Genomic DNA, 22,846 nt, shown 5'->3' on the forward strand with positions numbered 1-22,846 from the left:
CTTGCTCATTTCTTCTAAGCCCAGATCTTCACTGCTTTAAATTCTCAGTTGGGTTTTGGTTTGGTTTTTTTTCCATTCTGGAAAAAAAGAGAGAAGGGGAAGCTGTGCTGAGCAGCAGAGCAAAGGAATCCTGTTCACTTGGGATTCTGACTGCAGCCCCTGTAGTTGTGTTTATTTGTGACTGTGAGGCTCTGTCAGGGCAGGAGTTCATCTTCCCCAGCACTATCAGCTCCTGGCAATGCAGAGATCACAAACCACCTGTGTGCACTCAGGACTGTCATGCTAAGGGTTAATAATGATCTTTTCAGCAGCCCTGCCCCCCGTGGGAGTGGGAATAACCAGCAGAACTCAATGAGCTGATATTAACCCTGTGCCCTGCATCACCTCTGCATTAATTACCAGGCAGCTTGGGGAGCAAATTCAACTTAGAGATGCGCTGGGAAGTGGGAAATTTTCCTGCTGGCCTGGATGGATGGTCTGGCTAAAGCAGCCAAGGAAGTTTTAGAGTTGATCTCAACAGGCTGGGGCTCTGCCTTGCCCCTGCAGGGACAGCTGGGGCTGACAGATCCCTGGGAAGTGTTCCCAAATTTGTTTCCAGGCTGACACTGTGGTCTAGCACTGCTGGGAGACCCACTTTATCTCTGCAGCCATCAGAGCTAATGTCCAACTTGAAATATTGCATTAGATGAGAAACCAAATTGTGGGAAAATGAAAGGAAATGAATACAGAATTACTTCAGGACTCTAAAAGAAGGTTGTGGTAACTGAAAAAGGGGAAAAAATCAGATTGAACATAACTATCTGCACCTCTTTAGAGCAGCATTGTCCTTAGACTGCAGACCTCTCTCTTCAGGTTAATAAGTGGAGCCTGTCTAATGCCAGGGAATATGCCTGGGACTTCTCAGTGAGAGGGCAGCCAAAAGCAGGATTAAGAACTGCCAAATGAAATAGGGTAATAAAGTGAAAATTTAGAGGCATTTCCAATAGAGCAAGTCATTTGCTTGGGCTAACTGATTTGTGGTGAGAAGGGAGGAGAGGAAAAAAAGAAATACTTTAGCAGAAACTCTTTCTTCAAAAGCATTCAGTGGAGGTTTTTATTTCCTTTGGCCTCTCAGCTCATCTCTGAGTCAAATCTGAGATGGCACAGGCGCTGAGGAAGTCTGAGCTGCCACAGGCTTTACTGCCCTGTCCTGGAAATGCAGAGAGCTCAGGAACAGGGAATGCCCAGCAGTGAGAACTGGCACCCAGAGCACTCCCAGCAGAGCAGGCACTGTGAGATCTGTGATCATCTTCAACAGGATTTATAGTGAATAACTCTAAAATCACACAAACCCTGGTGCTTAGCCATTGCTGAAGTGCACAAGCCATACTCTAAAACATAAATACAAATATTATTTCGAGTTCATGCCATTTAAATGCTGACAGAAAAGGTTCTGCTGTCCATTGTGTTCCATGCTCACCCCTTTATAAAATGACCTTACATTTGAGTGCTGTCCTGGAAGAGGAGTGGAGACAGCAGCAAGCAAACCCCACAGTGATCCTTTTTCCTTTTTCTTTTTCCTTTTTCTTTTTTCTTTTTCCTTTTTTCTTTTTCCTTTTTCTTTTTCCTTTTTCCTTTTTCTTTTTCCCTTTTCATTCCTTTTTCCTTTTTTCTTCCTTTTTCCTTTTTTTTCTTTTCCTTTTTCCTTTTTATTCCTTTTTCCTTTCTTTCCTTTTTCCTTTTTTTTCCTTTTTCCTTCTTTCTTTTTCCTTTTTCCTTTTTTCTTTTTTCTTTTTCCTTTTTTATTCCTTTTTCCTTTCTTTTATTTTTCCTTTTTTTTCCTTTTTTCTTCTTCCTTTTTCCTTTTTCTTTTTCCTTTTTCCATCCCCTTTTGCTGATGGCAGTTCCACCTGTCACCAGTCCCATCTGACTCCTGGTTATTACACTTCAGTGCAGGGAGCAAGTGCCAGGGCATTTTTTTTTTTTTTAATCTCTAAAATGTAGGATATTTCTGTCACAAGTAAAACCTGGAGCTTTGTGCTTGGTGCTTCTTTGTATAAACCTGTCACATCTTTATCTTTTTTTTTTTTTGGGATATCACTTTATCAGTAGGACAGGAACAATGCAAGGGGCTTAGAAAATGGAGTCCCTCCACTGCAGGAAATAAGTTAGTTCTGTATGAGATTCTTTCTGACCTTTATTTCTCAGCATTATCAAATTAACTTCAGCTGAAGGTGCTTAAGTGTGAATTATGTTATTCCTGATCCAAACAGTTCCTGTATCTTCCCAAACACACTTGAAACAATGTGTAACAGCAAATTTGATGGAAACAGTGTTAATTTATAGATAATAAATTTTGACCTTTTATGGGGGTGCATTTCACTTTAAAAAGGACTTTTTGGAAGAAATATCCTAATTTTCTCAGCACATCTGATTTCAGTAAAAGGTCAACGTAGTGTCTTTAGGATTTGAAAACTTTTTATTAAAGACCTGTGTGACCAGAGAGTCTCTGGCCTATTAAAGAAGAAATTAAACACTGGTAGGAAATGCCACGCAGCAGAGTTAACACATTAGAGTGGCATGAACTGTGTTTAATCTGAGAATGAGCTGATAATGGGGCAAATTCGGGTTTATGCAAACTTGGGAAACATCAGAGGTTTCACTCTGTTAACAAAAGTGCCAACAACGGTGATCATTTCATTCAGCACTCTAATCACTGAACCCAGGGCAGCATCACAGCATCCTTGGGAGCTTTTCTGCCAAAAGGAACTCTGCTCGTTCCATGAGAGGGGAAATCGTTGGGGTTTGAGAAACCTGTGTGGAACAGCTTCCCAATGTGCTCCGTGGTGCCATCCTGCAGATCCCATTGTTCCCTGGATTTGGGATGAGCATCACAAAGCAGAGCACCTGCATTTTTTTCTCATTCAGCCATGCTAGAAACTCTCCAGCAAAGGTCTTTTAATTTACTTTTTTTTTTTCCTGTATTCTGAGAGTTTGAGTCACAATCTAGAAAAAGTAAGGGAGGAGGAAGCCATGGCTGGAGGTGAAGCTAAAAAATACCTGGAAAACGCATGGAATCTTTAAAAGATAAAATTCATTTCTCCATTTCCTTTTAGAGGAATGAATAATAATTTCCCTTTACCCCGATTTGCCTTATTTATTAAAGAATCACTCTTTTTTTGTGGAATTGATATCCCATTGCGTAGCCTTTTTCTATCTCTTTAAGAACAGAGTCTTTGGTTATTTTTGGTTGCTTGACTCATGGAAAACCCACCTGTGTTGTCACCTGGTGACAAATAATGCCACACTAATCTTGCTGGCTGGCTTAAATGCAAACTGCAGTTGGATTCCACTTTTTTGGGGGGGTGGTTGGATGCCACCCCAGTGGGGTCCCACCTAAAGAGAAATGTTCTCCCAGTGAGCCTGATCCAGTGTGAGCATTCCACTGCCATTCCTGTCACCAGGGAGCTGCTGAGGCAAAACCTGGGACTCTGAGGACTTCATTAAAGAAAGAGAATAAACATCATTCAAAGTCATTTTAGTGGTGAGTTCAGGGTCTGGCTGGAGCTGCTCTGGCAGTTTAAGCAAAAAGCAGCTTGGACCTTGCTTCTGTGGCTGTGGCCCTGCCTCACCTTTCCTGAGCCAGGTGAAGGAATGGTGACTCAGGGTCTGGTTCTCCCTGCTTCCTGGGTTTCCAAGGAGCAATCCTGAGTCCCGTTTATTGTGCAGGTCTTGGCACTGCTGATCCTGAGACAGAAAACTTGTTATTCTGTCCTCTGTGTGCTGAGCTGTAACTCACAGCTCCCGGGAAAGGCAGGGGTACCAAAGGGATGTGTGGCAGTGAGCAATTAGAACTTTTCCTGACGAGTATCTAACCTGTCTCCTCTCTCCATGATGCACATAATTCAATTACCATAGATTGATTCCACCTAAACCACGCTATTTTTGAAGAAATCAGGCAATTAGTTACCATGGCAACCCAATTAAGCCAGTTTTATACCCCTTATCTTAATTGCTGTATTAATTGAGAAGAGAAAATAAATTGAAGACTCATCCTTTTCTCGCCGTTTTAAATTTCAGTAAAATATGAATTGCACACAAAATATTGTTTTAATTTGTCATCATGGCCTCATGATTGGAAAAAGAAATGAGAATGTTGAAAACAGTATTGAAGATGGATGGCAGATGTCAGTAGCAATTGGATATGCTGAAAGAGCTGTGCTCTTCTGAAATGTAATTACTCAAAAGCAGGAGCTGCATCTTTTATTTGAGGGGATGGATGAAGGGTTGGAACTTTGGAGGGAGCCAACAGCATTTATGGATGTACTGCTATTGTGTCACACACAGATATTTTTTATTTTATGTATTTTATATAAATATATTATATATATATATTTATATATACTAAATCTAATATATATATTATATATTCAATAATATATATATTTGTTTTATGTATTTATATAAATATATTGTATATTTACTATATAAATTATATATTTTATATATTTATTATATAAACTATATATTTTATATATTATAGTTATATATTATAGTATATATAGTATATATAGTATATACTATATATAGTAATATAGTATATATTTTCTACTACATGTCTATTTATATATTTATTATATATTTACTATATTCTTATATTTTTATATTGTATTTACTTTTATATATTATACTTATATATTATATTCATTTTATATTATTATATATTATATTTACTATACTTTACATATTTACTATATATTATATTTTATGTATTATGCATAAATATATTATATATAATTATTCTTTTATTTATTTCATATTTTACTTTATATATTTTATATCTATTTAATAATATATTTATGATGTATATTTAATACTATATTGATTTTATATGCTTATTTTATATATTTATTTTATATATTTATTTTATATATTTTACAAAGCATCTGTATGTTAATATAGGTGGAAAATGCACAGGAAATTTGAATTCATGTGGAATAAGGGACAAAATATCAGCACATGGCTTTGAGGAGGGCAGCTGTGTGAGCAGCACTCCCAGATTTTGGTGTCCTCCCCTCTCCTGGTTCCATTTTTTTTGGCTGAGCCAGGACAGGAGCTCACCCTGCCACGGGATCCCTGCCTGCAGGAGGGGACTGCTGCTAAATCATGGAGCACACACAGATCTCCTGAGCAGAAAAACAGCCTATGGAGGGGGAAAAACCCCCATGTGAGGGATGGGACAGAACTTTGTGTTTAGGTTCTCAGAGCAGCACCCCTAGGAAGCAGGAGAAGCACAGTTCTGGTTTGAGGAGCAGTGTGGAAGTCGTGTGACCTCAATAATTCTGATGTTATTCTGTGCAGCCTTTCATTAGGATTCAAGCATCAGGAGTATACAAAGTCTCTTTTTCCATAACGTTTATTTTCAAACTAATTTTTTTCAGCTGGAGGTAGCAACGTGGTCATTTATGCTGGCAGCACTAACATCCAATGTAAAATCCACATTTCCTGGTAACAGCCCCTTGCACTGGAGACTCAGTTCACCAGCCAGCGTCCACTTTGTTTCACCAGGAATTTCTCCATCCTTCAGCCTCTGTTTCAGCACTTTTGCACAAACCAGTGATGCAGTTTCACTCCTGTGATTGCCCTGGTGTGTCCCCAGATGTGGCACTTCTGGCAGTGAGGAATTCTCTCTGTCCCCAAGGGCTCTGAGGGCACCCAAATATTTGAAGTGTTCATGCTCAGGAGGGGTGGCCAGCTCTGCTCAGTGGCAAATGGGGTCAGAGCTGGTTGGAAAAGCTTCTCCCCAGGACTGCTGGACCCTTTAGGTCTTGCTCTTCTCATTAATTCTGCTCTCAGCCACAAGGTTTGACAATGCAAATTAACAGTTTCACTTCAGAATTAAAATATTCTATGGGTAACTTTCCTTTCAAAATCAGAGGCGTCTGGAGATCATGGGATTTTGAATTATTTCAACAGCATAATACCATCACATTTATGAAAGTCACATATTCCCAACGGATGAGTTGTGACCATTTTTGCTTGATTCATTTCATGGTACATTTTTATGATGTGTGTTAACAAGCTCCAGTTTATGACCCTGACATTTGCTTGCTTTTCTTTTGGAGGTCTTCATAAATCAACGAAAGATTTTTGTTTAAATCATTATAAATAAACCAAGCAGAGAATAAGTCATTGAAATGGACAGAAGCAATTTCCTTTCACTCTTTTTTCTCTGTGTGTGTAATATTTGCCCAGCCCCTGAACCACACAAAGAGTGAAACACGTGCACAGCAGGGGGAACACAGCCGTATCTGTGTGTGACAAAATAGCAGGACATCCACAAAGCTGTTGGCTTCTTCATTTCAAAAGGCAGATTTTAATATTACTGACTTCAGAGAAAGATAAGAAGGGCAGTGCATAAGACATTATCAGTCCAGTGTGGAAATAATGCATTCAAAATTAAAGACAGCAGTTTAATTAAGTGCATGAAAGGCTGGCTTTTATGATCATATTTCAAATACCAGAATGTCTTTTCATCCTTTCTGCCGTATGACTTTACTTAATAATATATCAAGAACAAAAAACGTATGGGAGTCTTTCTGTAAATTCAATTAGTCCAATAAAAAGTGAAAAATAGTTTCTTTTTCATTAAAAAGAACTCAAGCCGAACCCTTCTGATGACAAAGTGCCAGATGAGAAGGGAGGGCAGGGCTGGAGAAGGATGAACATTCAGCCTTTGTGATGCTTTTCTGCTCGCAGGAAACAGATGAGGCGTCACCATTAGTAACATTTGTTATTGAAAGGACTAATTGCATTCTGCTGCAGGCAGCAGTTTATCAGATCCAGACCACGGGGCACTTGCTCCTGCCTTGGGACAGCAATAATTCAGTTTATTAAAATGTGCTGTGGGTGAGTTTCCTTTCCAAAGCCTGGCTTCTTGGGCTGCTGCGGGCAGGGGGTGGTGCTGGAGGGCAGCTCTCGCAGGGCTGAGCTGGAAATGCTGTGGCTCCCTGCCCTGGTGCTGCACAGGGTAACTGCAGCCCCCTGAACCCATCTGGGAAGGGTTTATGTGGGAGCCCTGGTCACTGGGAATTGCAGGCTTTCTGTGCTGATGGACACTGACCCCCAGGGGAACACTGCATTCCACCTGAGGCCATAAAGAAATTCAGAAATTCAATAATAGAACTGTCATGAGTGTGGAGTTTGAATAGAAGTGTGTAATATCACGTAGTAGAGTTTAAAGTTTTAGAGTGTAGTAATATATAAAAAACAAAATAGAAGCTTTAAAGCAGAGACTCGTTCTTCTTCTAGACCTTCTTCTTCACAGGTTTAAATTGTTTAAATAAAAAAAGTCCACATTATGAGTCACAAGTACTTATTTATTAGGGTAAAAATAAAAATAATTTAGGTGTCATTTCTTAATTAAACAGTTTATCCTTAAAAAAACCTTATAAAGAAAGAGACACAGCTCCATTTTTACCTTGTTAGTAGGGTGCTGTAGAGCTCCCAACTCGTGAGACTGTTCCTGCTCAGGGAAGTGCAGGGATCACACTTCCCTGTGCTAAACCAGAAAAAAATAAAAGAGGAATAAACAACCCACGAGTGCAGCATTTCAGATGAGACCTTGAAGGACAAAATGTGCACTGAGAGAACTTGGAGGTGATTTTCCCGGGGTGCCAGAGGGAGCTGCAAGGAGCTGCTGAGCTGCAGGCAGTGTGTGACCGGCTCAGCCACGCACACCTCCGCAGCGACTGCGAGTTATTTCCACTTGTCAGCTCCTGGGTCAGCCCCAGGAATGAGGTGCTGCTCCCAGCAGGCAAACTCTGCCTTCCCAGCCCCCCCAGTGCCACCGGGGCTGGTTTGTCACTCACAGCCCTGGCACAGAGCCTGGCAGTGGTGAGTGAACAGCAGCCTCACCTCTGCGGCTGCCTCTCGGGTCAGGGCTGAGGCAGGCTGGCAAATCACCCGGGAAGGTTTGAAAGCACAGAGTAAATAACCCCTCTCATTTCCCAGAGCTGCCCTGACAGGTTTCAGTGCTGCTGACAGAGCTGCAGATGGCCCTCAGGGCTGGCAGGGATGATCTGGTCCTGTTCTGTTCTGGGCACCCACCTCAGAACCTGATTCCTCCCTCCTTTGCCTCTCACTTGTCTTATTCTTCATTCTTTTAACACTGTGCTAGCTCTCTGGGGGATGGCTCCCAGTATGTTTCTCTCAGTATGTGCTGATGAACAGATTCTGTTCCAGATATCTATTCATGTCCTACTCTCATTTTAACTTCAAAATATTCCTCTCCCAGAGGTTTCCTCAGAATAATTTTCCGTACTGTAGAGAATCAGACAGGCTTCATTCTGAAAATCAGCAACGAATTTACAAGAGTGACTCATCAGGTTTTTTTAAGCAATAATTTCCATATAAAAGAGGTAAGAACAATAAAAAATTATTTCCCTTTGCAAGCCCGCAGGTGCAAATAGGAGCAAGAGTTTATGGAGATGTGATTTAATAAACAGATGTTTGTTTTTTTCCTCTAGGTAACCCTCCTGCTACGGGTACAGGAACTTTGCACATCACCTTGGAGGATGTCAATGACAATGTCCCATCCCTTTATCCCACCCTGGCAAAAGTTTGTGACGATGCAAAAGATCTCAGGGTAGTGGTTCTAGGAGCATCAGACAAAGACCTTCACCCCAACACAGATCCATTCAAATTTGAGCTCAGCAAGCAATCCGGCCCAGAAAAGTTGTGGAGAATCAACAGGCTTAACAGTAAGGCTGTAACTTGGATTTTTGTGTGTTTGTTCCTCCCACTTCTCCACCCCAGGGTGCTCCCCTGAGGCACTGGGGGAATTTAGGAGGGGTTTTGCATGAAAGATTTGTAGGATGGAGCTACCTAAAGCTGCTGCTTCACCCTGTGCTGGGGCTGCTGGACCAGCTGCCTGTGGGACGGCAGCTCTGAGACCTGAAACTCCTCTTCTTGTATTGGCTGGACTTTCTTCTCTCAGTTTTGCATGAATCTCTTGCGTTGGCTGAATTTCTTCCCTCTATTTTGCATTAATCAGGGGCTACTAAAAACTGATAATTTTGTGATTACTGTATCTCATGGCACCCAATTGTTCTGCACAAGGTGCACAAGGCTTTGCTGTAGGACAGCATGGAAGTTTTGCATGGGCTCTAGCAATGTAATTGAAAAACTTCCTAATTTTAAGTATTTAAACTCTTCACAAATAAAGTCTCCCAATGCACTGGGACCTTGCCCAATTGCTAAGAGGATCATGATGTTGCAGAAGGTTTGTGTGTCAAATTGTGGGCACAGAATACAACATTTCTTCCTAAAGTAGGTTATTCCTGCTTCTTTTCTGGAACGTATTATTTTTCCCTGCCATTCTCCAATCTTTTAGTTCATGTCATGGCCTTAGAAAAATCTAGAGATGGATGTGATGGCTGTACCTGGCTGGAGGACAAAGGGGAGGAGCTGTTTTCTTGGCTATTCTCCAAACATCAAACCACCCCTGTGTTACACCCTTTAAGAATTATCACCCTCACCTGGGTGCCAAGAGCTGCTGAGGCCTCAGTTCCTCAGGTGGAGCAGATCTGTGGCTTTGGAAGGGCCTTCCCTTCCCTTCCCTTCCCTTCCCTTCCCTTCCCTTCCCTTCCCTTCCCTTCCCTTGGAATTTGTGGAAGTGGTTCAGCAGTTTTCCCTGTACTTCCCAGCAGGAAGGGTTCTTTTTTCCTTTGGCAAGTAAATTTATTATCTCTTCTTGTCATTTTGGGGGTGACATGTCCCCAGATGCATTTCATTTGTATATTAGCTTTCACAGACAACTTCTGCCAAAAATTTGTAGACCAAATCATGTATTTAAATAAAAGGGGCTCTTGCAAGTCTTTCTTTTGGTGGGGTGTGGAATAAGATTGGAATTAGATTTCAGCCCATGAAAGAATTTCAGGACTGTCTCTTCCCTCCAATTCAATTCAATCCTTTTGTTATTTTTCTTAGTGCATTCTCCTTTTCTTCCTGATTTCCACGACTGACTGGCATGTCTGATGTTGCTTGCAGATTCCTTCACCCTCCCAAGCAGCCAGCATTTGGTTAATTGTCCCCTCATCCTTTGCAGATACCCATGCCCAGGTCATCCTGCTCCAGAACCTGAAAAAGGCCAATTACAACATCCCCATCTCAGTGACAGATTCTGGAAAGCCTCCTCTGACCAACACCACAGAACTGAGGTTACAGGTGTGCACCTGCAAGAAATCCAAAATGGACTGCAGTGCAGCGGATGCTCTCCACATCAGCCTGACCCTAATCCTCCTTTCACTCCTCAGTTTATTTTGTAAGTCTTTTGCTGAGCTCTAAGTAATGGAGTGTTGTTTTTCTGCTCATTTGTGCTCTGCACCAGAAAACCCTCCAAGGGAGGAGTTAAATTCACACATTGATATCGTAATGCTGGAATTTTGGGTTCTTTTTCCATGAGGGAATAGCTGTGAGAAAGGGGGAGGGGGCTTTTCCATAGTCAAAAAAAATATTTATATATATATAAATGGATGCCTGATTGTCAAATTAAGAAAGAGAAGCAATAATTCTAAGAGGAATCAAAGGGAATCAGAGCTAGCATATGATAAACTGAGAAGTACCAGCTGCAGTAGCAGATTTGTGCAATGCTTGCTTTCATCTCTCCCCACTTGAATTCAATTCAAACCCAGAAAGAGGAGATTAAAGGTGTTCCTGTAACAATGGCTGTTCTGGGTCACCAGGAAAACCAGGCCTGTCTGCTTCAATCTGTTCCTCCACATAAATGTGCAAGTGACTGGAACATGAGGACCTTGTTTGAGATTCTGGGCTTAGAACCACCCAGAGCTGAGAATCAAATGGCCAGGCTGGCTTGGAGGGCACAGAAAAGTGACAGGTGGAAGGCATTTCTGCTGCTCCTGAGAAAGGAATTTTGTACATCTCATTTGGAAAGCTAACTTCAATTGGAAGTGGGGGGAGGGAAAAATCCCAGAATGACTCCAAAGCAGGAATTCAAAGCCATGGAACCCACAATTTAACCTGGGTGTGTCCCTGGCTAGTCCAGTGACAGCTGCCAGCAGACTTTCTGAGGCAGTGTTGGTTTTGAATTCCTATCTGTTTCAAAGGAATAGCTGTGTCCTACAAGTAAGCCAGTAAATCTGTTATTTAAGGACTGTTACCTTCACCTTCTATTAACAGAACACATTGCATGGTGACTTAAAACCTGAGCCATGGTCAAAGGCCTTGGATTCCCCACCAGGCAGGGGAGAGGTCAAGGCAGAGATCCTTTCCACCCCTGAGGCTTGGTGTGTGCTTGAGCACACATCCTGTCCTGTTTTCTCCTCCTTTCATCCCAAAAGCTTGGCATGAAGGTCATTGTGAGCCCGCACCAGCTGATGTTTGTGATGCTCTTTGAAGATGAAAAGGACTCTGTAAATGCTAAGTGCAAATTCCTGTTCTTAGTCTCAGTCAGTGACATGTAAGGGATCTGCTCTGGCTCTGGTTCAGCTGGGCTGGGCTCAGTCTCCTGGAACCAAATGCAAACTTCAGCTGTTAGGGGTAATACGTTAGAAATATTTGACAGGGGGTGACACTATTGCAGCAGTGATAGAAATATGCAGCCCATTGATTCAAATATGTTCTTGCTGCCACTTCATAAATGCTGCTGCTGCTACACCAGGCATGACTTTCAGCACTGGAATTGCTTTCTTATCTGATGTGATTTGCACTTGAACTTTATTTACATTAATTCATCTGCTCAGAATACAACGAGGTAGAGAAAAGCTTTGTACTTTGGGAAGTTGCCATGTTCATGTTGACTCTTTACAGCCCCCACCAAGAAGCCTGATCATTTTCCTCAGGCTGAGTTATAAAGCCAGTTTTCAGTGTTGGAAAGCACTTTTTGAGTTGCTCTTCTTGGCTGCAGGTCTTGTCCAGCCCAGCTGTGGGTGGGATACACCCCAAGGGCGTTCCATGGCTGTCATTCCCCCTCTGGAACTGTTCCCAACCGTGTCTATGCAAAGCCAGCAAACACCACAACTCCCCTGAGCATTTCCCTCAGGTGTGCCCTGCACACAGACAGAAAGGAATGGGGCTGGGAGCCAGGTGAAATACTGTGGTTCTGTGTTTGAACTCCTCTGGAATGTGCTGCCATCGCCCCGTTCCCAACTCGTCTCCACAGGCAGATTTTTTATAACTGTGATTAGCTCCATTGCAATGTTTTGTATAGTCCAAATATTTATCAGAGTAATCAAAGATTATGATGCCATAAAAACAAAGAGAACTTTAGTGCTTATTGAACAGATGAAACGTCCCATTTGCAGTGGCAAGTTATGGGTTTAATTTTAGCAAAAGCCCTTACGTGGCTGACTTTGCTCCCAGTGTTTGTATTTTATGAGGCTCTTGTTGCTTGGAGGTAAATCCTTCAGTCAAATGAACTTTGCAACTCATGCCAAAGTATTTCTTTTTGTATTTGACATCTGGTGTGAGGATAGATAGCCCTGTGAAAGAGCTGCTCGTGGTAAAAGAGCCCTGCATGAATATCTTTCCTGTAGAAAACATCTTGGTATTATCATTTAAATGGTGCAATTATTAGCTATACTTAGAATATGTGCCTCCTTCCTAAATCATGAAAGAAGTCAGATGTGGCAGATTTCTGAAGTGTCTGAGCACACAAGTGAAGAGCCTGATTAAAACTGAAATGGATGCAAAACCCAGCAGTTCCTCCCATTCTGGAGACATCCTACTGTGCTCACTATACTGAGGGATAATGGGAGACAGACTGCACAGTTGCCCAGAAGCCCCTGGGAAGGTAGATATGGCTGGAACAAGAAAAACTGAGGAGTTCCTGGCAGCCAGAAAGAGAAAATATGAGATGCCAAAATATATGGGCAGATTTTCACACCAAAACAACGAGGTGGGATGAAAAGGTGATGAACACAAAGCTGTTTGGGAAAAGGAGCATCTTTGCATGTTTTGTATTTCACCTAGTTTTACTGAGGTCAAGCTGGAATGGTGGAGAGTGGACAGGCAGAGGAGTTTCCAAAGCTGCAGTAGGTAATGGTGACAAATATTGGAGAGAATATTGTCACTTGTCATTAAAGCAGACTCTGTGTTTAAGATGAGACTTCATGTGGTGGCATTTTTCCTCTGTCAGCTTTGCCTTGCTATTACTGGAGACAAGACAGGACCAAATATTCAGACTGAATTCAGATTTTAGTAGTTCAGATTGAGGGGGGGGAAAAAAAAACCCATGAAAAAAAACATCCTGGGTTCCTGGTCAGGGAGGGGAGCTGCAGTAATCAGCTCCTTGAGGAAGAGAGTGAGTGGGGAAAGAGGAAATCTGTCAGGAGCATGAGTGGTGCTGCTCTAGATTGTCCCTGAGTGCTGCAGTGCTTCCAGGTGACACAGCTGACCCAGCCCTGCTCAGCATTCAGCCACAAAAGGGATCCTCACCAGCACCAGAATTACAAACAGGTTCCCCCTGAAGGCTCCTCAGTGTTTTCAGTGAGAGAGCAGCTCCAGCACCCCACAAGGGTGAGGGATGGCAAAGCAAAACAAGGCAAAACCAAATTTGTGCACATTGCCATAACTAGGTCAGCCACAGAATCTGCCCCAGGCCCTGTGGGACGCTGAGAAAGAACCACTCTGGCTGGCAGAACTGAGCTCTAGATCTATTACAAATTATTTATATTATTGTTATTAGTGTTTAAAGGGGTATTTGAATTCTGGGCTTTTGATTTTATAATAACTATTTCACTTAATTGCATAATCATAGAATGGTAATTGCATTTCATATCTTCTTTTATATTCTACTGACATAAAAGACCACGTTAGATTCAAGTGTGTGGAATGAAGGGAATAAAAGAACAACCAAAGGCACAATAGTTGTGTCACTAATATTTTACTTAAATTCCCTTGTTAAAAAGGCTGGGATTCAAACACTTCATGTTGAAAAAAACCCAATTTTTATCTTTTTTGGCTATCAACCATGAATAAGAAGCTTTTTATTTTTGTTCACCTGGCCGGCGGACTACAAAGGTGCAAGTTGACTTGAGCTGAAATAAGTGAAGAGTACCATTATTCTAACAGAATGTGAGGTGCCAGACAAGGGGGGAATGCTGCCTTAAAGAAATTAAATAAGCTGGAGGTCTCTACATTGCAATTAATTTGTTAAAGTCAGGGTGAAAGGCCTCAGGTGTGTTTGAAAAGCAGAGACTGGCACAGATGTCTGTGCTGCAATTACAAAAAAGCCTTAGAGACACCCCTGAATTGAATTTCCTAATAATTTCCACAAACTTTTCCTATTTAGTGCTGGCTGCCCCTCACTATATTGAGTTTTTTCTGATTTGAGGAATAAAGGTACAGGGCCAATAGAGAAAATACAGGTGGCTTTTTTTTTAATCCCTTGAAAATGATTATTATTAAACCACTACAAAACAAAACAACAACAACAGAAAAAAAAAAAGTAAAAAAAATGGAATTCTACGGAACTGGTGGGTTTGCATTTCCCTGGAGCTGGACAGGCAGAGTTAATCCTGCAGGGTTGTCTCTCCCCCAGCTCGTTTCTCAGAGCAAGAGCAGCCCCTGTATCTCTTGTTTTCCCCGTGTTATTTGTGCAGGAACATCAAATGGCTGAGAAGGGAAACAGAGCATTCCTGAAAGGCACCAGAACAAGACAAATCAGAGCAGGTTTCAAATGGAACAGACCTCTAAGGTCACTGCTCCTTCCATTCCTCTGCAGATTTGTCACCTGCCCATTCCCACTTTCCAGCCTCTGTTTTGAATTTCTTGGCTGAGTTTTAAACTGTCAGGTTGGTTTTTGTTTTTCCTTCAGGGCTCAACAATTGGGTTTTTCCAGTAGAATTTTTGGGTTTTCCCAAGAAAAAAAGGAAAAACTTCATCCCTGTTCCATCCAGTTCCAGAGGAAGCATCAGAGGGAGATTCCCAAGAGGTGAATTTGCTAAAACCAGCACTTCTGGTTTGTTTCTTTGTTTTGCTGGTTGGGTTTGGTTGTTTTCTTTTTATATTTTAGGTTTTCTTAGCACCTTTTAATCTTCTACAGCAATTTTTTACTTTTCAGAGCAGTTTATTTTTAAATAAGTTTAAAAAAAGATCAGTTTAATTAAAAAGACTAAGGAAGCCTGCAAGATACTTTTTCCCATTTCTGAGAAATCAGACATCCCTGTTTTGGCTAGAATTGCAAAAACTATTAAAATTGGAGAGTTTTAGAGTTTTCCTGTGGCAGGTGCTTTTTTGAGGTGGTTGTTTGGATTTTTTATTTTTTTTTTGCACTGCTCTAATTTGAGTTGCATTCTCATGCTGGAGCAGAACCATGTAGGTACCTAAAATATCACCTAAATTTTGCTCTCCAAGAAATTGGAACTTGCTGATATTTAATGAGTTCCAGTGATGTAAATCTCACCATATCCACTATCACTCACTGCCTTTTTCACAGATGCTTTGGTCCACATTAATATTATTATTTTTGCAGCTAAATATCACTGAAATTGATGCTTTCCCAAGTGCCTGTATGAGAAAAACACCATTTTTATTTGTGTGCTTACAGATTTGGGTTGATTTCTAAGGAAAGGATGGTTTGGGAGTCAAGGGGCTGCTTCAGTTTGAGCCAGCCTTGATTTGAATCTCAATTTTAACAGAGAGCTGTGTCCATTCTTCTGATTTCACTGCAGGATTTTTTCTAGTCCTGCAACATATTGTGCAGTTTGGGAGCCCACCTAAAGTTAATGGGGCTTGAAATGGCCCAGAAATCCATATGGATGTCCATAATTGGGGACAGGATGTTTGTACACCAGACAAGACAAATAGAAATGCCCCCAAATTACACATCAGCATATTGAAATGTGCTTAACGCCGTGCCATTTGATCGAGTCAATTAGGTGGAAAATGGCATTTTACACACATCTGAAGCCATCCAAACAGAGGTGAGAAAAGAGGGCAGTTGAGAAGATGAGTGGAATGCAGAAGGGAGCAAGGGCAGCTCCTTGCCCAGAGCTGCAGCATTACTGCTGGTGGTCATTCTGGAGGCATGGAATGGACATTCAGGGAGATTGCTTTGATAGCCCATTTCGTGCTGGCAATTCAAGTGAACGCTTTTATGTTCTCATTTTCTCAACAGTACTCCACAGTAATTGTTGGTACATAATATTTTGTATTTCTTCTCTGAACAACTTCTTAAATCCACATAAATATTGAATTTCGGATAGTTATGGCCAGGATTGCTCTGGAGTGGCCTATGATTAAAAACTGGCACTGAATACATGACCAGTTGAAATATTTTTTCCTGCCATTAATGGTCACTACACATCGTGAGATGTTTGTGTCTATCCTTGGATATTTTCCCTCTAACTGTTTTTCCTATTCCTTTCCTATTTTTCCCTTTACAACATCCAGATAACTCCATGTAAACAGCTTTGTGTTCAGGTTTGGGCAGGATATTGAAGATTAGGAGGAGGTCTGTGGTGCCTGAGGGTTTGATGATGTTGCCTTTGCTTCTGCAATACCCAGTGGATCCTTACAAAGCCCTTTAAAGGGCCATTAATGTTTGGAGTATTTTAGAGGAGGACTTAGAGCCTCAGTTTATCGATTATTAATTGGGATAGGTCATTAGTCGGTGCTTAGGTAAGTGCCACTTTTAGGAGCAGTTCTTCAAAAGATTTGAAATGAGCAGGCTGACACCAACACCTGGCTGATTTTCTAGTTTGTTTTTGTCCTTTTCTGTGGCTTCTGAGCATAATCCTTCACTCTTGTTTTTATTCTTACCGAACAAGAATTTCTTCAGATGATTAATTTAGGATTTCAAGCTGGGTTTAGTCCATACCCACAGATCTGAATGTGTCTGGATTGTTCATGTTCTGCTTATTTAAAAGTGATGGTAACCTGTGCTGTGCTGCTGGGGGAGATGAGATCTGACTGCCTGAGCAGCTCCCAGTCCTGTAAAAGGCTGGCTCCCTGCTACAGCTGATGCATTTCATTTTCAGCATCCCTAGGAAAAAACCAGCAGACTTGTTCAGTGCTGCTATTTCCAAGCTGTACTTATTCATTTCACTTGTTGAATATTTTCAGCCATTCCATTCCATTTATCAGATCAGAGCATGGGAAAATATCCATGCAGGCTGCAGGCAGCCTCCTCTGCACTTGTTTAGTTTTGACAGAACTGAAAAATGAAGGAAGCATTTATTCCCTATTGCTTAAATGAAGGCAACACTGCTTTGACAAAGTATCCAACTGAAATTCACATCAATTTTTTAAAAAACAATAATGGAGTACATCTTGGCTTTTCTCCCCTAAAACTCCCCCTCTCCCAGTGAGATTCTTCACATCCCTGGAGAACAGGAATTGTAGGAGAAGATGGTTTTTTATTTGATAAACCTAGGGAAGCACGTGGCTCTGAATTTCTAAGCAAGGAGAGAAGGAATTTTGCTTCACCTGAGCAACTTTTCTTTCAGAAATGTTTCTTTTATTCCCTTCTTAGGAACAGGTCATGACACAGGGAGGGTGTGTGAGCACCTGACAGGGAGGAGGGCAGGCACAGCCAAGGACTCAGCAGTGTCCTTGCCAGGCTCAGAAGAGCACTTTGGCTTCCACCAGCCCTGCTTTGGCTCTGCCACTACTGCAGTCTCCTAATAATAAATATAATAAATTGTAACAATAAAATATTATAATAAAGATAATTATAATAAATTAGCAGTGTGAAAGCTGCTAGTGCTGGTGTCCCACAGGTGACTCGACCTCAGCAGGGGGAATGTGTCCCCCTGTGCCAGCTGGGGAGCTGGGGCTGGCACATTTCCCCTCTCCCTGCCACTCTGGGCTGATTGCAGAGCCCGTGGCACAGTCCCAGCTCCTGCAGTCAACACTGGCACGGATTTAGGAGAGCCCAGCAAAGCTCTGGGGGCAGTCATCAGCCTCTCATTTCACACTGGGCTTCTCCCCTCCTTAACAGCTCTCCAATAATTCCTCACTTAAATGAGAAACAAATTGTGTGTGATGGTATAAGATTTTTCAAGATAAACTCATTTACTTTTGGAGTCTTTATAAACTTTTCCCCAAGGTGTTGTGGCCAGTGAGAGCAGCAGTTTGTTCTGGCTGATATTAAGCCCAGATGTTTTAATTGCAGGGATGAAAACACAGGGTACCTGTTTGGGAATAGTCCTTCAAATTCAATGAGATTTTGGGGGAAATTTGTCATAATTTGTAGGCACACTATGAAACTTCTGCAGTTGAAACCTTCCCGTGACAGATCAACCAGTGATGCACATGAGAATAATTTATATTTTTCAAAGCTCTACATCGAGGCTAAACTAATAACTATGTCTCTAATTAATGACCTTTCCTAGATGGTAAATCCAGGAAAGAAGTACCTGGATGTTGATTAGCTGCCTAATCAGGAACACGGTGCTGATCTCTTCTATCATTTTGGTTACCTCTTTAGCATTACTGAGGTTTCAGTAAAGTCCATGATGTAATGTAGACTTTTAATTAAGCCAGATTAATGTAATATTTCTGATGAAAGGGTAATTGAAAGAAATGGAGCATGCATGAGCTGAACTCCAAACTGCAGCTGCGTTAACTCTCTTATTTTAATGGGAATTAAAGGATGAATGCATTTTGGGTAAAGCTCATTCCTGTACAGAGGGTCAGCAAGAAACTTAAATGCCTTTAATTTTTATGAGGTTTTAACTGCAGTGTAGAAGCAGAGTCTGTGAAATAGAGGGTGAGCTTGGTCTCATAAAAAGCACATCTTTCAAAGGCTTTTAATTACTCTATTTAGACCTGTTTTTTTTTTTTTTTTTTTTTTTTTTTTAATAAGCAGGGAATTGAGTCACTAATATGTAAATAAGTTCAGCGAAAGCTCTGGCTGCAGCAGGGAAAGCTGGGGGGTACCAAAGCACTTTCTGAGATCAGAAGTTCTGCACACACCACTGCTAGCTGGCTGGAGGGAAGGGTTCTGCTGGAATCAGAGCTCTTGGCAGCCTGAACCTCAGGGAAGGAATTTACACCCTCCCAGTTGCTTCTTTGGAAGGCAGATCATGAAATCTTTGTCTTAAATGTTGTGCCTTTTTTTTTTTCCTGCATTTTGTTCTGTTGTGTGGATGAAGATGAGGAGTAAACCTGGAGTGAGCCCTGTGTGACAGAGGCAGGGAGCTGTCTCTGCAGCCACTGAAGAACCAGCATTAGGAACTTAGGCTGGATTAGGTGAATTGCACCTTCTCAAACCAGATCAGCTTTTGAAACTCCAATTCAGGGCTTTCCTGTGGAGTTGGCCACCCTCATCAACTCTGAATACAGCCAGTAAACCTTGGCTGAGTAGGAAGAGGGGTTTATTCCATCTAATTTTCTATGTCATGATCTCCCTGCCCTGAACTGTGCACTTACACCTATATCCCCACAGGATAATTATCTTTATTGGTGCCATGGGTACATTAGATCCAGACAAACTCTCCCACTGTTTGTCAGTTTTCTCAAGCAGCAGAAGAAAACCTCCTCTTCCAAACCTCCTGTTCCTGCTGCCAACAGGCACCAGCTGCTGCTGAGAAGGTGCTGTGCTTTCTTCTCTGACCAGAAGTGCAATAATTCACTGACCAGAAATGCAATAATTCAGAAACACATGGCAGCAACCCTGCCTTTAGAGACTGAAATGAGAGAGATTTCTGGAGAAATACATTCCCTAGAGCTGTGCATCCCTGGATACCCAAAGGAAAAGGTGGAAGGGACAAAATAAGAGCAAAAATTCCCTTTCCACTTTTGTGGCTTGAGTGCTTTGGGCAACAAATCACTCGTTGTAGGTAATTTCTGTCAAATCACACCTCAAATAACACAGGGTGGGTAATAATTCCTGAGTGCTGAGGCCAGATATGGAGACTGAGCTGATAAAAAGAAAATAAAATAATTACTAGGCCTAATTATCATTAGTGTGCAGATCTGAACCTGCGAGGCACAGGCTTACCAGGGAATTAAGTTCTTAAAGAAATAGTTCTCATTGATCAGCAAATGTGCTCCCTGCAAACATTATTTGCACATTTGATGCTCACAGTATTGCTTAAATACTAATATCTTTTATGAGCTATTGCCAGCTGCAAACTATAAATTATCTGTGCTATAAAATACATAATAGTGGGTAAAAAAAAAATTAATTAAAAACCAATGCAACCCCATCACAGTGAGTGGAAAAGTCACCAGGTGAGCTGAGGCTCAAATAAGAACTAGATTCTAAAATTTGGCTCTGTGTGAGCATTTCTGGAATTTTCATTGGTTCCTTCTTTATGGGGACAATAAATAAAAAGAAAAGCCAACAAGAAGACCACAATTCCTACACAGGAAGCAGTAATGAGCACTGGAAATCCAGCTGGGAGAACAGAGAGATTTTTAAATATGGACCAGAGGCTCAGATCTCCCCAGTGAGTTTAAAACAGAGCAGTTGTGTTGGTTTCTGTGGATTTCCTCACGCCCAGCTTGAGTTTTCCAGGCAATACTTTGGTTAACCTTGGTTGAGAATAAACATTGAGTTTTCCAGGCAAAATTTTGGTTATCCTTGGTTGAGGATAAACATTGAGTTTTCCAGGCAATACTTTGGTTATCCTTGATTGAGGATAAACATTGAGTTTTCCAGGTAATATTTTGGTTATCCTTGATTGAGGATAAACATTGAGTTTTCCAGGTAATATTATGGTTATCCTTGGTTGAGGATAAGCAAAGTATTGCCTGGAAAGCTCAATGTTTATCTTTGATTCCTGTAGATTTTGTGATAAGGGAATTACTGGCCAGCATGTTTGGCCAATTAACACCTCACATGACCTTATCAGACACTTTATAGAAAGTAATTTTGTAACTGCCACTCTGTTATTAACCACAGAAAATAAAAGTCTGATTCTCTCTAGGACAGAACAATTTCTAATCAATTTTGTGTGCAATAGAAAGAACCAAGACAGATTTGATCTTGCATATTCTTACTTACCAAAGGTTGTCTACTGAAACATCACAGACCATAATTTTGAGTGTTGAATCTGATTTCCAGAGGGAAAAACTATTCCTTTAAATAATCCACCTGTGCAAAAGTTCCTACTTTTCTACTCAATAGTAAATAATTGTTATTAAATAATAATTATTATACTTTGGGGGTATAGGTCTAAGTGCACAGTTCATGGCATAGAAAATTAGATGGAAAAAACCCTTCTTTCTGCTCAATCACCTTTAATGGCTGTGTTTGGAATAATTCCTTTGACACAAGGCTTAGCTGAACTCAGAGCAGTCTTGGCACCCTCTGCCAACGCCAAGGGTTTGGTGAAGTGCCAGCAGATGTTGGGACACAGCTTCCTCTGGAAGGGGCCCAGGTTTCTCTGAACACACCCCAGGGGACATTTCCACCACAGGCTGTGACTGAGAGGAAAACCAGGGAATTTCCTGCAGGGAAAATCCAGGAGTGTGCAGGGGAAAGAGGCAGTGAAGGAGCCACAGAGGTTCTGTCGAAGTGGCAGAGCAGGAAAATGCTCTGCAGAGCACAAGGCTGGCAGGAGATGAGCACACAGCAGCTCAGTTTGTCAAGGGCTCAGAAAAGATGCTGCAACCCTGCTAAGTGAGAGCCTGGTAGGGGATTTAGCTGTTTGAATGGCTACAAAAAGCCCTTTGGGACAACCTGTGAGAGAGAATCATCTAGACTGACATAGCCTAAATACACAGACCTAGAAAGGAGGTTCCATGACAAAAGGCTCCTCTGGTTTGTTTGTGCTTTCAGGCTCCAACAAGAGGCAGGATGATGGTGTTGTCCTGAGCAATCAAAGAAGGGAGTGCTTTAGGGGGAAGATTTAAGAGCTGAGTTGTAGCTGTGCAGAGCTGTCAGGAAAACATCCAAAAGTTATCAGAGCTAGAGGCTGACATTTCAGACTAAATGGAAAAGTGGGAAAAGAGTAAGAGCTCTGAACTGTCAGCAACAATGGGATTGCTGAGCAGGAGAGGACGGTGGCACTGAGAAGGGGAAGAAACCAAAGTGGGGGGAAAAAAGGTTTCCTAAAAAAAAAAAATAAACTGGAGGAATGAGACCAAAGAACAGGCTGGAAAAGTGATTAGAAAAATCATGGTAAAATTATGGGAGGAGATAGTCCCAGGAGCCAAGAGAACATCATTTCAGGCACGTGATTAAATGGATCAAAGGCAAGAAAGGATGAGGTTGAGAAGAAATTTCAGTGAAAGAAAATCTGGGCAGGGATTGTAGAGCTTTGAGGTGAAAGGAGTCAGGAATGGGGTAAAAGGGAGGGTCAAAAATTCCTTGGGAGAGACAAGCTGGCCTTCAATAGATACAAAAATAGCAAAGGAGAAAGAGTCATAATTAAAGCTGAACTAACTCATTTTTGTACACCCCACAGCCTGTGTGAAAGGTTCGTACACATTCATTATGTCTGTCAATATAATGTAAAATATACAAGCTTTTCTCCAGGTGAGCACATAAATCACAAACCCTGCCCTTTACTCACAGGCTGCTGGTTGGTGAAGCAGCTCAGTGGCTGCTCGAGCTGGGGGGGAATTTATAAATTTTGTGCTGGCAGATCTCTCTGGTGACGTCTCAGCCTGTGCATTGCACAGGAGCTCAGCACCACAGCTGCTGCTCATTCATCATGCCCAAGTGCCTGTCCTGGGCAGGAAGACCCCCAAGGATCTCCCAAGGATTCAGAGCAGCTTCATCAATCCCAGAGCAGTGTCAGTTCCTTTGAGCCAGGATTAAACAAATGCCCTTTAATGACACCAAGCTTCATTGGGATCTGGAAATGCTATTTTTCAGGCTGTCTGTGAGATCAGTCTCAAATTCTTTCTTTTCACCACCCAGGAGATCAGGTTGTTTATGAGAATTTAGTTC

At 41.7% G+C, this 22,846-nt stretch overlaps 1 protein-coding gene across 2 annotated transcripts in view; it reads left to right on the top strand.

The window, feature by feature from the left end:
• CDH13 (cadherin 13) overlaps positions 1-22,846 on the top strand; it is a 445,340-nt gene that overhangs the window by 415,929 nt on the left and 6,565 nt on the right. The window contains exons 12-13 of one of the 2 annotated variants that reach the window (XM_059857430.1): positions 8,508-8,741; positions 10,088-13,105. In XM_059857430.1, the coding sequence (XP_059713413.1) occupies positions 8,508-8,741; positions 10,088-10,326 (473 nt within the window). In that variant the 3' untranslated portion in view covers positions 10,327-13,105. Of the gene's footprint in view, positions 1-8,507; positions 8,742-10,087; positions 13,106-22,846 lie in introns of those variants that run through there. The other variant, XM_059857431.1, reaches the window with a different exon arrangement.

Source organism: Haemorhous mexicanus, chromosome 12 (assembly GCF_027477595.1).
Source record: "Haemorhous mexicanus isolate bHaeMex1 chromosome 12, bHaeMex1.pri, whole genome shotgun sequence".
NCBI lineage: Eukaryota > Metazoa > Chordata > Aves > Passeriformes > Fringillidae > Haemorhous > Haemorhous mexicanus.